Source organism: Falco peregrinus, chromosome 5 (genome assembly GCF_023634155.1).
Source record: "Falco peregrinus isolate bFalPer1 chromosome 5, bFalPer1.pri, whole genome shotgun sequence".
Classification (NCBI taxonomy): Eukaryota; Metazoa; Chordata; class Aves; order Falconiformes; family Falconidae; genus Falco; species Falco peregrinus.
This window is the reverse complement of record NC_073725.1, coordinates 85052307-85069864: the sequence shown is the minus strand read 5'-3', so window position 1 is coordinate 85069864 and position 17558 is coordinate 85052307. Positions and strand designations below refer to the sequence as shown.

Below are 17558 nucleotides of genomic sequence, written 5' to 3'. Positions count from 1 at the left end.
CCGGCTCCCCCTCGGGCCACCGTGGCGGGAAGGTGCTGCCGTGAGGGCAGGGGGCAGCGTCCGACGCCGGCTGGGGGACGCCCGCCCTCCGCCACACGCGGCCCCGCGCCGCCATGTCGCAGCACGGGTGGCGGTGGCGGCGAGGCGCGGCTGCCGGGGCAGCGGGCGGCACCACGGGCTGCGCGGCCCGGGCCGAACCGAGCGGCCGCGGGGGGCGGCGGGGCCGGGGCGGTGCTGAGGGCCGGCGGCGGGCGGGGCGGGGCGCGGCGCGGCGGCGCCAATGGGAGCGGGCGGGCGGTGCCGGGCGCGGGGGCGGTGGAGCCTCTCGGCGAACAAAGAGGGAGCGAGCGGCGCGGCGGGAGGAGGCGGGGGGTGCCGGCCATGCGGGGCCGCCGGCCGGGCCGCGGCTGAACAGGGAGGCGAGCGGGCGGGCGAACGAGCAGCGCGGGCGGCGGCGCTCCATGGCCGGTGGGTCGGGGTGAGGTGAGGCGAGGCGGCATGGCGGGCGTCAGCTACTCGCCGCCCTGGTGGGTGAGCCTGCTGCACCGCCTGCCGCACCTCAGCCTGCGCTGGGAGCTCACCGCCGCCGACTTCCGACCGCACGACGCCGAGTACCAGCAGGTGGGTCCGTGCGCGGGGGCTGGGGGGGCTATTGGCGCAACCGTGGGCCGCCTGGGGCAGGGGGTGCGGTGGAGGAGGAGGGGGGCCCCTCGGGTGGGTGTCTGTGGGCGCCGTGGCCCCCCAGTCGCCCGCCCCGTGAGGGGCAGGTGTGGGGCCGGCTCCCCGCCGGGCGGGAGGCGGGGTGAGCGGGACCCCCCGAGCTGCCCCCTGCTTGCTGGAAGCCCCGGTTCTTGGTAGAAGGTGAAAGGACCCCCGGGCCGGGCCCCGCGCAGCCCCCGCCCGTAACCGGCTCCCGCCATCGGCCCGCAGCGCCGCGCCAGCACCGGCTGTTGCCGCCGGGCAGCGGGGGATTCGGTGCCCGGGGGCGCCGTTAGCATCAAGTGCACGGGAAGGTGCTCGCACAACACTTATGTGCCGCCGCTCAGCCTTTTTTTTTTTTTTTTTTTTTTTTTAAATGCTGCTTAGCCTGTATCCTGTGCTTGGTTGGCTTGGCTTGTAATTAAAATGATTGTGGAGTGAATCTGTGTGCTCTGACATCTGTGTTCTCTGCTGTCGTCTTGGAACAGAGCTGCAGTGGCTCTGCTGCCTCGTTTTGCCACGGTCTCTGGTTTTGAAAACACCATTTTGCTTTTCTGAACATATTTGCGGTGTCCTATATACGCAGCCCGCTGTCATGCACGTGGGCAGAAACGCCAGGGCATCTGAACAGTTCTCATTTATCCTACAAGTAAAAGGTGTTGAAAATACTTCAGGAAGCAGCATGGTTTGCCTTTTAGTTTCACGCAGGTGAACAGAGCTCTGAGCTGAAGCTAGAGCAAAACATGAGCGGTGTGTTTAAAGACCAATGGGGGATGCAAAGAAATATCTTTAAACCTGTAAACAAAACAGGCTTTTGACCTAACTTTTGTATTTGGGGCTTCAGTTTGTTAATGTCTTCTAGTTCCCTTGGCTCAGCAGAGTTCAAGATGGCCACACACAGATGTAACGCTGCACAGCAGTTTAACCGTATTTCCATGACCTCAGAGGGTAGCTGCCTTTAAAACAAGGGATATGAGATGCTGAAGATCACAAGTTAAGAGGTCATGGAAAGATGTTCTTGGGAGCGTGTTATCGTGAAACAAACACTCATTGACCTTTGAATAGAGAGCATGTACGTTTTTTTCACTTAAATTGTTTAAAGGTGCTCCTCACAGAAATCTGGGGCTGTGTTCGTTTGTCCGATAATTTTTCTACAATTATAATTTTCTGACTTAAAGCCTTCTGCTGTCCTTCTGTGTAGCTGCCTCCCCTCCCTTGATGATATTAAGGACTTCTTGCACAGCAGTAGATGGCCTTTAAAGTCTTAGCATCAGCTTGCAAGAGGATGTCTTATCAAATCCAACCCTGAACGTCTGGGTTACCAAAGTGTCTGTTGTCAGGAGGGTTGTTGGAGCAGCAGCAGCTTTGCTGGTTTCGGCGTCGGTGAGGGGACAGCAGGCAAGCTCCAGTAACGCAGCCGTGGTATCGGTGTCGCCGGTTACATAACGAAGCTGCTGTGGCTCTGCAAGTTGACTTGGGAGTTCGTAGCCACGTAGATTAATTCTAATGCAGTGAAACAGGGAAACTTAATCCAGGAGCGGGAACTGTAATGCTAAATGCTCTCTCATGCTTTAAATTGGTCCGAAGGCCTTTTGGTTTAAATTCTAGCATTTTCTATTAGCTTTGTTATGATTTTTCATCTCTTGCTCTAGTTTGCAGCCTATGCTGGCATAGTCTCCCCTTTTCTTTGGGAACCTTTTGTATTTAGTGGCCAAGATCGTATCTGTCCTGAAAATAAGAAAGTCTATTTCTTAATTGAAATTATGCTTATTTTTTCTCTTCTTTGTAGGTCTTATTGGCACAAATTGTGTGTATTTCTGTTTTCTGTTCCATTAGTGGTTGATACCTTGGTTCTTAAGTATAAACTGTTAAACTGCATGCTTGTGTTTGGGTTCTGCAGTGGCTGAAGAGATGTCATTGGGGGATGCTAGCTGGGAGCTTGTGGGGATGGGAAAGGGCAGAGTGTCCCTAGTAAGGAAGGATTACCTTTACTAAACTGAAAATACCTCTTAAGTTTCCATGACTTCAAGTCATTGAGTAGCTAGACTGTTGTCATAAATAAGCATATGGCAGGGCTCAGTGTCCATTTTTACTCTGATTTGTTATGGGGAAGGAAGCAGTGTGTCCTTTCTGATTCTTCACTGCTTCTAGAAAAGATTTCCCAACCCATGACCAAGAGAAAACATTTCTCTCCTTAGGAAACTGTTTTCTTTAGTAACATCTTCGTGAAGACCTACTTTTTTTTTTTTTTCCTTGTACTCATGTTTTGATGATAGGGTTTGAACTCGTGCATCAACTGAACATCCCATTTCAACAAAAAGTGAAATACAGTGGCTTGGATTTGAATGTTGTCATATCACTTGTTGCTCCCACAGGTGAAGAGGCTGCTGATTTAACAGCCTTTCCACCTCCACCTAGCAAGGATTACTGTAATGTGCAAGCCCCTATTCCACTGAAGCAGCAGACATGCTGTTGTCCCCTGAAACCTGCCTCAAGCACATGTAGCTCACAGATAAGCACATGCTGCTGGTCTTTGAAGTCTGGGTCTTTGTTTTGTCTTCTGGGACCCTGGATGGTGGGGAATATCAGAAGGATATAGATCTAGTGGCTAGTTATGATGTTCTGTCACATGTAGTCTCTTATGTCAGAGCAGGAGGGACACCCACTGTGTACAAGCCTGCCTCAAGGTGGCTGTGTCCATTGTGTACCAACCTACAGGGGCTTCCTTCTTTTGTCTGAGAGCATGAGAAAAACTTATGGCAATGTTGCTGCCAGGGGCTGAGATCAATGCAGCTGCAGGCTTTGGCTGCATACCTTTTTCACCTGAATTGGTCTCTAAAATGCTCTCTTGGTATTACTTACTACTTATCTTCTCATGTTAGGTTGGAACAGTGTGTGCAAGTGTGGAGGAACAGAACAGATCATTCCCTTCTGGACAAGATTCTTTAAAAATGTCTATGTATATGTATGTTCTTCAGATGCTTCACTTCTCTCATGGCAAGCTGTGGACAGCAGTACAACTAGTTGTTTCCTTTTTCTGGGAGAATGGAGGTGAGCTTCAATGTAGCATGAGCTGGGGTTGTGATCCTTCTTCACCGGGGGGGTTGGCATGCTGGTGAGTCCTGTCAGAGCTGCTTCCTTGTGCTTCTTGCAGGGCTTGCTTCATAGGGTCATCCCTATAGAGGATCTTATCAGACCAGTTCTTTTCCTAATCCTCCCATGAATCATTTGGGTTGAAGATATCTTGATATGAACAGTTTTGTTCTGGCTGTATTCTCATCTGAGTCATACTGCAGTGCTCTGCAAAGCCTTTTCATTGTATAGTGAGTCACAAACTGGAGTGAAGGGAATGTAAAAATGGAGCAAAGCTCGTGCTCCTTCTGATGGCATCATGCTGATACCAGTTCTGGTCTCCATGCCTTTTCCTGCTGAATAAATGATGATGATCTTACCAGTACTGTCCACTTACTTTCCAATTCGGTTAATTGGAACAGTAAGATGGCCCTGAGACTGCTGCTGTGCTAGTTTAATCTGTTTAGTAATACAAGTACTTCGACTTGTGACTTAGTTGCATGGCATTGAATGCACTTCATTTCTCAGGGTAGGGTTGCTTAAGAGCCTTGAGGTAGTGTGGAGGCTACATGCTGGAAAGAAATAGAAAAGCTGAATAGCTTTTTAATTCAGCACAACAACAGGTAATGGAATATCTGCTTGAGACTCTGTTTTTGGTACCAAAAGAAAAGGAGCCTACAACATTTTATTGTAGCCCTTAAGTCTCACTGTATGCTGGAAAGTGTACTATAAACAGTGAAGAAGGGGCTGTAAAAGCTAAGCTACAGAGCACCTTGACTCTAATTTCTGCTTTTCTTGATTGCTGGAAAATGGCAACATTGACCTGAATCTGTGTAAACACATGGGTTATGTGTGAATCGGGTTAGAATAAAGCAAAATTATCCAGCATCTGTGAAATTGTTTCCTTGCACCACACTCATGCTTTTTCTGTGAGTCAGAACTGCAAATGCATGGGTAGTCGGTGTAATGGCAACTGTATGTGCTTTGGAAAAAGACTGGATGATTGATTCATGCTAATTAAAATGCAGAACCAAGCTAAAGGAAGCATTGATAAGAACAGGGGTATGTTCTAGTCCTTGGTTTTGAGATGGTCTCTTCAGTGTTGTCACCCAGGAGTTTGCTATTTTGCTATCATACATCTGTCAGTGCTTTTGTGTTGTAACATTCTTTTTTCTACTGCTATATGTGTGTTGGGGGGGACCTAGCAGTGAAAGGTGCTGTGTAAGCCCAATGATGCTTCCCTTTTTTTGGCTTGCAGACTCTAATCCAAGGCATGTGTGTTTGAACCTGTAGCCAAAGGTTCAGCAAGGAATCGATTCTGTCAGGTACTTTCTGGCTCTGTGAGGCTGTTTCCCTACACATAACAGCTAATGTCATCTTTGGAAGTATTTCTTGGCTGGAGAAGCATGATGGAGCCTAAACTGCCAAAAAACTTGGATTATAGAGATTGTTTTAGAACTTCCTCTACTGTACTGGCGTCTTACTTCAATTTTGAAACCCAGAGTCTTTCTGTAAATTGGAAACATGTGTATTAGTCAAGTTGGATGACGTGTTTTTGTCTAGTTGGCTTAAAGTCAGAGGGTAATGTGCCTTTCTTAAAGGGGTTAGAATGAAGGGCTCTTTCAAGAATAGGTGGACCACTTCCAAGGTCTGATCAGCTATCCTGCTGTAGCACTAGTTTGCTCATGTTTCCAGAAGGGTTGGGTGACCCTGGTTAGTAGAATGCAATGTTTTCTAATTAAACTAAAGTTGCTTTTAGGTTTTTAAGAACTGAGAGTAAATCCCCTCTTCCCTTTACTCATTGGTCTCGGTTGTATGAGTAACCACGCAGTAATGCCTCTTATCAGCAAATTGGTGCTGTAGTCTGATTCCTTTTCCTTGATCTGGAAGAGCCTTTAACAGGGAACTGCAGCATAATGGATAACCAAAAATTTAGAATAAAGACAATTTCTTTTTTACCAAAGATGGGCATACAATGGCTTCTGTTGACCATACATCCAGTCATGTAGCAGCATATGGTATGCAGACAGGCAGAAAATCAACCTTTGCCAGCTTTCTGTCTGCAGCCCTACTTTTTTGCTGACCCGTGCTGTGCTGCTACGTTTTCAGATGGTCTCCTGAGAACTGGCAGTATCTGGAAACCCTGACTGTAGATTACCTTACTCTGGTCAAAAAAAGTTAACTGTTCTCAGTGTAAGGTTTTAGCAGACCAAAGTACACACAGAGGGGTAAAAGGTGACTTGGAGAAATGTGAAACACGTTGTAGGGGGAGGAGAGAAGGAGATGCAAGTGAGTGTGCAAAGATGTAAACCATGCTTGCTTTGTCTGGGTAGGATCCTTAAAGTTAATCCTGCACAGAGAAGGTGCTTTTGCCAGGCCTGGTGAGCTTCTCAGTCTTGGGAGACCTCTGTGCGGCATATGGCGCTCTGAAGGTATCATGCTGGTCTTAGCTGGAAGAGCAGAATCAGAGTTAAAAACATTAGTCTGGTCAGGTGGTGGCCTGCCACTGACGCCTTGGTGCATCTGCACCAAGACATTTGTCCTCTTAAATCCTATTTTATTTTTTTTAATGAGAGTTTAACAGCTTATGTCTCCTGGTGTGGAGGTTATCAGGTAAATCTTGGGGTAAGCGCGTACCTCCTCTGTGCGCTACCTGAATGTTGCACTTACCCTGTATGTACACAAGTGTTTTTTATCAGTTTGGAGGAGCTGACATTAAAGAACCTTATGTTTTGTATTTGCTTTGGAAAAAGGGAGTCAAAACAGGAACTGAAAATGCAGATGAGGGTTTGTAACCTTCAGTTTGCCACCAAAATGATGCAGGTACTTAAGAAGCTTATCTTGGTGTCTAGCTGCAAAGCCTGATCACTAGTGTTCTGGAGAAAGGACTATTCAAAATTAGTTTAGTCTTACCATCTCATCCCCTTATATTTTTTGTTTTCCCCCTTCCCCTCAATTCTTAATGCCTCTTTGAATAGAGGAAAAATCCTCGCTCTTCAGGTTAACAAAAAGCCTTTGTTTAAATGCAGATTCAATAAAACAAGCAGTGCTTCAAGCAGATGTTGGTGTGGAGTTTTAATGCTTCGTATTTTTCATTATTAGGGAAAGTGAGAAATTCTTACCTAGAAAAACATATCCCGTTAGGCATGACTGGGGATTAAGGATGGGAAGTCAGGTGCTTTCCTCTGATTCAATCCCAAAGCTTTGAATGTGGATTTAGGGAGCTGTGCCACAAGTAGTCTTGATCGCTTACTTGTATTTTGGTATTAGTTTTAATTCTGAGCCTGTAAACAAAAACCTGTCTGTTGAGAATGAGAGATACAAAAGTTACGTGCCCCTGTCACATCAGGTTTCTTAAGTGTCTTCAGAACGGACAGTTGGAAGGACAAGCACCCTCCAATCCCTTGGCATTTCTTTCCTTTTTTTGTTTTTTTTTGTTTTGTTTTTTTTTCTCCTTTTAGGGCAAGGCTAGTTTTACAGCCCTTCCCCCCCCCCCCCCATCAGCACACTTGCTGATGGAAAGGGTGAAGTCTAAAATCGGTGATCATGCTCTTTGTGTTGATGTGGCAAGACTGTTGTGGCAGAGCTTGCCTGGTCAGCTCCTTTCTGGGGACACTTCTGTACCTGTAGGGATCAGCACGCTGGAGACTAACCAGTGATGGCTAATGCTTCTTCTGAGGTTGTTCTTTATTTTCTTTGATGTCAAGTGAATATGCTTGGGTGGCTGCAGGCAAGCACTGAGTAAGATGGTGCTCACTCGTAATTGTCTTGAGATGGAGGGGAGTCAGCATCTTGTTTGCAACTAAGCTCTTGATGATTGTCATTTCTCCTCTTGATTCTGTTTTATCTTTCAGTAATAAACCTTCCACCAGTTAGGCTGAGATTTCCCATTCCCCTTGAGTGGGTAGGAGAACTTGGCTTGTTTTCAACTGAATGTAATTCCCATAGCTGGGGGAAGGGACGTGATGTCTGGGAATTTATTTGCTCTAAGATTCAGATGAGACTTGAGTAACTTGAGACTTGGAATATATCAGGATTACCTTCTGTACTGAACTCTAATTCTCACTTTTAAGACATAGATAAGACTCAAAATACTCAAACATGCTGATATATGCTGGAGAGTTGTCTCTAATAATAAGAAAATCAAAACCCAGTAACCCTGCTCCTCTCTCAGCAAGGCTTGTCTGTACTTTCTGGGTATGTCATCCTACCAGTTCTTTGTTTTAGCTGATGATGACAATTAACAAGACAGGTGAGCCAAAATCAAGGAGGATCAAGTTCACACAAGATTTTTTGCCCTGGAGATGCACTTTCAGATGACAGTAGTTGTATTGCAGTGGTGAAAAAACAGGAATTGGTTATGTTTATCCACAAGCCAGAAATAACTTCTGCTGTGTGGTGAAGGGGTCTGCAGGTACCTAGTGGATTGTCACTGTGGGGCAATCCATGCTGATGCTATTTCTTTTTCCCAGTTAATTTAATATAGTAAGAACAAAACACTGCAAACCTTTAATTTCAAACTTCTTTACGTTTCTGTATAACGAGCCACTTGTCATTTTTGAGTTTGATCTTGTAATTGTGAGAGCTAACATTTGGTAAGCCACAAATGTGTGTTTCCTTCCAAAGTAGTCATTTGTGCGCTTACAGCTGCAAGGCTGTTCTCTTTCAAAAAAAAAAAAAAGTAGGTTAGCGTGCAGTACACAGACACAGCAGTTGGTGTAACTCAGTTGTATTACCTGTACCAATTTCCTTCTCTAAACACTTGGATATGAGGGTGACGTTTGTAATAATGTGTGCTTTCACGTGGTTATCGGGTTGCTTGCTTCAGCAGATATAATACGTGCCAGACTTCTTTTTTTATTTTAACAGATGAACATTTTTTTTTCCAATAGTAAGAGCAGCATTGAAATCATCCAGGGAAAAGAACTGACAGTCCCCTTCACCCTCACTTAAACTGGAGCTGCACCCTCAGATTGTGATTTCCTCAGTAGGTGCTAAATGCTTTTTCTGGCAGACTTCTCAGAATGGTGCCACACGTGCATATGCATGAAAGTCCTTTGTAGTGTGAAATTAGGGATGAAAGATATTGCTAATCAGTCCTAACAATGCTGGATTTATTCCTGGACGAGGGGAAACGGGAATGTGGGGAATGGATGTTTCACAAATGTATAACACATTCAGACACGTTGTTGTGCCAGTGTTGGTGTCTGTGCATGGACACCCTTTTCAGTCTGTAAAATGCTGCTGTTCATGCAGGGAATTTAAACAAGCCTTCTATTCAACACCGAAATTCAAAATAATGCCAAAATCCAAATGGAGGCACTTCAGTTGCATAATAGTGTCTGTTACAAGGAGGGCTCAGTGCAGTAGATGATGTAATGCTCCTGAAGATAAGGCCCAAGCTGGGGGGGAGAGAGAGAAGAGGGTGTCAGTGAAGGAACCAAGAGTATTGGTACTGGTGTCAGAGCTATCCATAGGGTGTTATTAGCAAACGCGAGTAATTCCAAAGGTGATTGGGTTCCAACTGTACATGTGGAAAAAATGACCCATTGCTTGGTACTGCCTGTTTTCTTTGATAATTATAATTGCTTTAGTGTTACATAGTAGATTTCAGAATTATGTGGTGGGCAGAGTATGACCTCACTGTACTTCATGCTCTTGGAGTAGACTTTCCTGCAGTCTAACTGTGTGCTCAAGTTCCTGTAGCTGATAAACCGGTAGTTTTGATACTTGCTGTAGTACCAAAGAGATGCTTTCTGTTGCAATGCTGAAATTGTTGTGCTTTGCATCAAGGCTGTGGCTGTTGCCTTGCTATTTAAGTGCTGGTTGTAACGGATGATGTTACTGTTCTGAGGCCTCTGGCAGTTTGTTATTTTCCTTCCTCCCTAAAATGATGTTTAGTATATACTTATTTTCTTCAGTTTAGGAATAATCCTCCTTTATGTTGCTTCCTTGCTGCAAGTGCCTCTGTACTCTGTTCTCAGACTGGCACGGTCAGAGGGGTGGCATATGATTGCTTCCTCGCATACAGCCCCCTGCCCCCTTTCTCCCTTGTTTTACAGTATTCACTCCAGGAAATGCTGAGAAAGTAGAGAGTAATGGAATTCATGAAATTCAAGCTGTGCTTCAATGAAAACGTGTTTTCAATTTCTGCCTCCTTGGGAGCCTGAGACTGAACTGTAATTGTTGGCGCTGGGTGGGGGCTGGGGCCGTGGATGAATGAAAGCCGTGGAGTCAGCGCTCTGCAGAGCCTCTCGCCCGGCATCTCGCTGCTTCTCGGCGTTCAAAGGCTGGTGTGTGCTTTGTGGCAGCTTCAGGAAGCGTTTTTGTATTCAGCTGTCCAAAAGGCCTAGGCGTTTTCCTGCTGGGTTTGATCTGGCTGTCAGGGTCTGAATGACAGTGACACGTTGGACAGGAACATGATGGGGGATGCATCAGCTGGGGGTGGTTTATCCCCCCTCTCTGCTCTTGATCCTGCTCACGCTGTCCTTTGAGTGTCCTGCTGCTGATTAAGGGTGAGAATTATAATGGTGACTCAAAAGCCTTTGGTAAAACTCATTAATTCATTCCTCCTTTAATTAGATACCCAGCCATGGACTTATAATTATGCAGCTGTAATAAGCTGTGCTGCATCAGTTGCACAAATCGTAGATTTTTGGCGAATGCAGATGTGGCGAGCCTTTACTCGGTTTGGCTTTTGGTGAGGAACGTGGAAAGGCAGAGAAATGAAGCAATAGCCGAGAGTGTGTAGCGGCTGACTTCTGGCTGTATTTTGCCTTGTGGTGTTAACTAAGAGGAAAGGGTGGAGTTGTCCTGCTTATAAATATTTCTTTTCCTAGGGAGGTGTAATAATGTAACTTTCAAGGAGAGAAAAGAGGAAGGAGAATCTAATGAAAAGTTACACAAGCATCTTTTCTTAAAATTTTAGCACCTGAGGGAATTGTGCTTTTGGAGTAAGAATGTAACAGGAGCAGTTGCAGGCTCTGCAAACAGGGCCCCTTCTGCTGTTGGGAAATTGGGGAACAGCTGAAAGTACCAGGTACACTTTTTTTTTTTTGTCTTCTGGGGTGGGAGGCAGGGGGGAAATGAATAGTAAACTTCTATTATTCTGTAATCTCTTCTTGTTTCTGAAATACAAAGGAAGGTAATTTTCGGAACTAATTTATGTGGGTAAACCCCAGCAACAGATGACTGGGGTCTTCTGAGAGAAGTTTGTGCTACTTCTGGTATCTTTGAAATACTTGAATAGTTGTGTGACTTCCCGCCACCCCAGAAGTAGAGGGAAGGCTGAAAGGACTTCAGGGAAGGACTTGTTATTTCTACCCTGTTGCAACTCACTTGTTACGATCCCCGTAGATGCAATAGTAGACCCTGAAAACATCATCTCCATTTAGCTTTGGACTGACAGACTGTCAGGTGCAAGCAATATCAAAAGGCACAGACCTAGGGAAAGGCTAGGGATGGAGACTGCTGGCTGTCAGTAGGCTTGCATGGATACAAATAGAAAGACAGGCTTGCCTTTTTTTCTTAGGATTTGAACTTGAGTAAGGTTAGACAGACTGCCTTGGACTTGAGTAAATGTGAGCTGTTGCACAGGACTAGATTGGAGGTGCTTCTAGTCAATGGCAAGTATTAATGTTCATGCTCCCTTAAGAGGGAAACAGTTTCACTTGTAGTAGGAGGCAGGGGAAAAAAATGGATCAGCTGTGCTTTAGGTCTTTTTCTGTCTGAATTTAGTGGAAAGCGCAGATAACGCATCCAGTGAGAATGGAATGATTTGCTTGACACTTTTCCTGTAGCAAAACAGAAGTCTTTAGATGAGAGTGCTATTTTCAAAGCACTGTACAATGCTTCCTGTGTGCCTTAGTATTTCAAAAGGTGACCGATGTCTTCTGCTTGTCCTTCTTTTCCTCTCCCCATGCACTTTGAGCTACTGCCAGCTTATGAGACTGAGTAGTGCATAGAGCTTAAGTAGGACAGGGTTTCATCCTTTGTGAGGCCAAATATGCTGGATCACTGGCTGTTCTTTATAAGAATTTTGGATATATACATCTATAGGCTAGACAACGGATGTTGAATCAACCTGAGTAGACAAATTAGTGGAAGCAACAAATTTACATGGTTAAAATAGCCTTTCATTCTCATAAGGACCAACCAGGTAAAGATCCTGGTAAAGTTCTTGGCTGGTCCTGGAGACCATGTTCTGGAGCAGTTTGAGTGCTCTAAGGGTGACCCTCTTGATCGCTGCAGGAGTTGTTTTTCGACCTTTTTTGGATTGACATGCTGCAAGTTAAAATCTCTTCAGCATTTTAAATGCTTTAATATTAAACGGTAAACTAAAGGTGATGAATGTGAAATGTGTCTAATGCTGTTGACAAAATTCTCTGTGTGAACAAATGGTATTCTGGGATGTACTTCCAATGCCTGTGCATTACAGGCAGCCCTTGGAGAAGCCATATGAGTGATAGTAGATGCTGGGAGCATTCTGCTGAGGTGTAAATAACAAGATTGGACAGTTTAGGCTAGCTCTGCTGTTTTTATTAGTGTAGCTTAGCTTTTGCCTCGGGTGACATGGAGGTTATGGAAGAAGGAGGAAGGGACAAACTGTGAGCTTGCCTCCTCTCCCAGCAGAAGATGATGAGAACATGTGGGGATCTTGTTACCCTAATGCCCCTTTGGTGTGTTAAGAGACAAATACATGGACCTGAAGAATTAAGTCTGAAATTCTTCCAGGGGCAGCTGCTTGCTGGGTCACATGTGTGTCTCAATCCAGTGCCCTTTCAGCCTTTTTGGTGTTTGTGTATTTGTTGCAACTCTTAAAAGTTAGTTGGCTGCTATAGCGTTTCATTGCTGTTAATTTTGTTCTCCAGAAAATGTTGCTCTGAGAAGCTGCTTCTTGTATTTGGGAGCAGTAATAAGACTTTTTATAGTTATCTGCTAGCTATTGTGTCTTCTGCCTGTGATTAAGCCACCTCTTAATATGTTCCCAGTGCTGAAGAGGACTGCAGATCCAAGTTGGCTTGGTGAGTAGATCTGAATCACCTTCTGCTGCTGTCAGCTGCACTGCAGCCTGGGAGAAGATACTCCTCTTGTACCATAGCAGGGGCATTTCCAATAGGTGAAATGTAGTTCTGCAGGAATAACCTATGACCAGGACTTCCAGCACTGACTTTAAGTATCAGGCTTAGTTTACTTGTGCTGGCTTCAGTAAGTGATCTGGATTATTTGGTGTAATAAATGAAATATAAGGTTCCTAAGAAAGAACCAGTTTCAAGGATAGGCCTTGAATGCTCATCAAAGTTTGAGTTCAAACCAGGCATGTTTGTTTGGTTTTCCCCTCCAAAGCTGAAATTTGCTATTTGATGTCTGGTGTAGTGAATGCTGAGCTTTCCTTCTAACATCCATGCCCTCAGATGGGATCCAGCAGCGAATTAGTTCTTTTCTTCCTACTCGCAAACACATACACCACCACTTCTTTCATACTAAAACTAGTCCTACAAGACTTTGATCCTTGGAACTGTACTCAGCTAGCCTTTGACATGTTGTCTTCTGACGAGTCACTGGTCACTTCTCCTGGGAAAACAGAGATCCTGAGTATTTTGTGTGTAGCTGCACTTGGACGTTGGTCAGTGAGCAGTCTCTCCCATGTGCTGTGAACACAGGCTAACTGTAAGCAGGGCTGAGAGCTTCTGGAAACTACAGCATGGTCCTTGGCTTTATTCTTGGTGAGGAATTTTTTTTATTCCCCTGTTAGAACAGGACGTGTGAAACAGAACTGTCACATTGTTCTAATCCTACAATAAAGAAGTATTATGTGGTGCAAGGTTTGACGTTAACTGCAAGTTATATATTCTTCTTGTAGTCCAAACATTAAATATACTAGGATAAGAATCTTGTTCTTGGTGCAGCTGTGGTTTGGATTATACAATGGCTCTTTGGGTTCTACTGCAGTATTTCTGTATTGCCTGATCTAGGTAAGCGTCCTGATGGCTGAAACTGCGCTGCAAGTGAGAAGGAGTTCAGAGGCATGCATGTGTACATACATAACACCATCGGTTGGGGGAACGATGCTAGCTGTTGCATGTGAGCGTCAATGCTGTCCTTGGGGTGCTGGCTCCTTGTACAATCCTGACTTTGAAGATCTAAAGCTCCTCCAGTGCTGCTGAGTGGGGTCTCAGTAGGTAGGGAAGTGTCTTGTTTGATTCCCAGCTACTTGCAAGGAATGGGGTCTTTAAGCTATTTATGCTGCACTCTTAGCTGTTGTGTATTTAACTTCCCAGCAGCACCCAGATAACCCCCTATGCTTGTGCTCCTGGTGAATAGGCTTCCACGTGGGGTTACACATTTTAGGCACGTACACTGTCCTGTTCTGCTAGCTCAAGCTGGGTTAGTCATGTGTCTCACAGAGCGTGGCAGATTTGAGACTGTCTCTCTTGCTTCTGCTCTCTAAATCCTTGCTCTATAAAAGGCAGTAATCAACAAAAGGGCAGTTAGAGTTGTGGAGCTTGGTTATGTGATCTTGTCACTTCTTTCACCCTGATCTTTGGACTAAAGAGATAGTGTTTTGATATAGAAGAGTTTTCAGGGTCCTAGGGAAGTGGCTGGGACCGTACTGTTTAGCTGAAAGGACACTGTGTAAAATAGTGGGAGCCAGTGATGGGAAAATGACAGGAGAAAACAAACTGAAAACTAGATGCTATGCTATTCCTGGTGGTCATATTCTGCATCCAGAAGCTACTGTTAAAGCTCCTAGCCATTATGTGTGGGACTGCACTATCATGTCTTCCAATATATGCAAAAACCTGCTCAAGCTCCTTCACTTACAGGTTTTCTACCTGAAGGTATAATCTAGTGACAATATAATCACTTCCATAGCAACCAGAGCATTGTAAACAGGATTATGGTGCCTAGTAAGGACGAAGGGCACAAAGAATTTAGGAAGGAAGTATCCCCTCATGTAAATACCCTCATTAATGTGGAGCAGAGGAGGCTAAATACAGGGACGTGCAGAGAGGAGCATCCCGCTTCATGTGCTGCGTGGCACCTCGGGGCTGTCACAGGGAAACCAGGAAAGGAGGAAGGGCACATATGCATGTGTGTGGCATGAGGTTTAAACTAATGTAAGAAGGTCTTAAGAAGGCTGTTAGCAAGCCAAGGTAAACCCTACAGAGAGCTGTTACTGATCTCAAGGTGTAAGTACAGCAGGCTGCCTTGTCTGAGCTAATGTGATTAAAATCCTGAAGGCACCAGGGACATATTCTGGCTGTCTTTCTACCCATCTTCCTTCGTTCCACACCCCCTTCTCCAGTCTGGAAGAGTAAGGTTTGTCTGCTACGGAGTACTGTGTTTTCTCCCCCACTAGTACTGTCTATAGACTTAAAATGCTTTCTCAATACACATTTAAACTTGCTTTCTCTTTTCAGTAAAAACTTGAGCTGGCTATTTTATTGTTAAAGATGATGGGAAGAACCAGCAAAATTGAAAGCTTCTCTCTTGGCTCCATCTGCAGTGAAGACTAATGATGTCTAGTGACATTCTTCTGCAGACCTATAAAGGAAAGAGCTACTTTACTTGCACACAGTTACTGCCCGAGGAATCGTGGTGGGGTTTATGCTGCATAGATTTAAGTGAGAACAGTTACAGAATGCTTTGTAAGAGTGTTTGAGCAGATGCTCTGCTCTACTTTGCTCTGCAGTTTATGCACCAGTTGCTTTCATTCAATAAAAAGCAATATGAAGACATGAGAGTTATTGCAGATATTTGTTTTGTGGCTTGAGGTTATCTTATCTTGGGGCTGCTTAAAACTTTTCTAGTGAATTGCTCTTGCTTTTTTTTGCCATCTTTGGGTGATGTAACGAATGGTTTGATTGCTTCAGCGAGTCAAAAGTACTGCCTGGCTCTTCCCCAGAAGCTTTAACACCTGCTAAAAGGGTGAAGAATTCCTGGCAATTGCTGCCAGTCCTAAAGTGCTGTAAAAAGTCTTGTCCAAGATCCAGTTTTCTGTATAGGCTGGGAGTCAGATAACATTCCCCACTAATCTAATGTGATTGGCTGGAGCAGATCTAACTCTGTATTGTGGCCCAAGCTACTTTTCTTGTTGGTGTCTTTTGTGAGTTGCCGTTGTGGCAAGGAAATGGTGATAGCTGGTGGTGATACAAAAAAGAGGTGATGGAGCTAGGAAGGGCATGTCTGCTTTATAACTTCAGAGAATCTGCTGTGGATGTATTTTTACTACTGTTTTTGTAATTAGTGAGGTCTGCCAGCCCCACCTGGTTAGAGAATAAGCTTTGGTAAGAGATACTGGGAGTCCTACACTGGAGCTTACAGTTTTTGATTCTCTTTGTTCCTGATTAGGATGCTTTCTGAAAATAAGCTCACAAATGAGGCTTAAAATACTTGTCTACAAGGAACAGAAAGAAAAATTCCTTGTAGGGAAGGGTGGATCTTAAGTTTGAGATCTTTCAAGTGCAAGTTGAATGTCTGGTGCAACCTGGCTTAAAAATATTTATAAAAAGATTCACCTGGCTCCCTTCTGTGGCATCTTTTATTGGAGATTTCATAAACAGCCTGGGGAATTTCTGCTTACATATTGGTGAATCATTCTTTGTGGCAATGTTTCAAACAGCCAAATTGCTGATCTGCGCAGGTAACAAGGTGCTTGGTGTTTTGGAAGAGCCATTTTCAAATGCAAAGTTAACTGTGAAGATAAATGTAGGTACTAATGCTGAAGGTTATTATAAAACTAAGGAATGTGATTCACCAGTCAAGATAGCTGGCTAAAAGTCCACCCAGCCGCAGTAGTGAACTGAAAGACACTGAATTAAAAATAAACAAAGCAGGACATGGTTGGCAAGTAGCAAATAAGTAACTAAGCACCGGTTCCTGGTGTAGATCTGATGCAAATGTTTCAGGAACTGCAACGGTCAGAAAAGGTGATATCATTCAGCATTGGGGAACCTCTAACTTGGGAGTGCTGGTCTGGTGGCAGCCGTAACAGCTGTTCTTAAACAGCCCAGTTGTTGGGGTTTTGTAAAGTTTCTGAGAGCACTCCCTGGAGGACTGGTAAATGTTATTTTTGTTGTTTAGTGGAAGTGGCCCACCTTGGTGGTGTTGCAAACATACTGAAGTCATCGTAAAGCACCACAAGGTGCATGTTGGATGGCTTGCCGAACCAAAGGTCAGAGGTGCCACAAGGATGGTTCATAGCAGGAATGGCCCACTGCCTAGCTGCTAGTGGCTGTGGCCTGGATGTTGTGCTGGCAACTAGATTAAATAGTCCTTTCCAAGAGTTTCCAGGCCAGCAATCTATCCTCACTCTCTAGCTTCAAAATGCTGCAGTACACAAACGCATAATAGTAAGTGGATGAAGCAGCTAGTTGTCCACTGTATTTCTTCTTCCTTTGCTGGATCCCTCCTTGTACTTCCAGTTTGAATGTCGGGGACTGTGTTTCCAACACCAGATGTGTGGTTAAAAACAAAACAGCAGTGAAAAGTGTGTGCTCCTGGCTTTTCTTCCTGAAAGATATTGTATTAAAAAAAATCTGTCATTCTTCTGCCAGTCAGTAGTTAAGTTGCTGGAGGAAAAGAGCCTGGTTTGTGATTAGGCGATAGTCACTCACATAGCCACGTGAGGACCTGGTGAGCAGGGAGCGCCGCAGCCTGGTTCTTCAGCTGGGCTGGTGTCACCACTCAGAGTCCTGCTCTGGTGGCTGGTCTTACTCGTGTGCCAGAAGCAGACACTGTGACAGGGGTGCGTTCACAGCAGCTGTTTTGAGTGAAGAAGCCTT

The 17558-nt window shown here is 45.0% G+C and overlaps 1 protein-coding gene across 3 annotated transcripts in view; it reads left to right on the top strand.

The window, feature by feature from the left end:
* The first annotated feature begins 373 nt into the window (after nt 1–373).
* TTYH3 (tweety family member 3) overlaps nt 374–17558 on the top strand; it is a 79686-nt gene continuing 62501 nt past the window's right edge. For 2 of the 3 annotated variants that reach the window (XM_055804475.1, XM_055804473.1), the window contains exon 1: nt 374–621. In XM_055804475.1, coding sequence (XP_055660450.1) covers nt 499–621 — 123 coding nt within the window. In that variant the 5' untranslated portion in view covers nt 374–498. The remainder of the gene's footprint in view (nt 622–17558) is intronic. The other variant, XM_055804474.1, reaches the window with a different exon arrangement.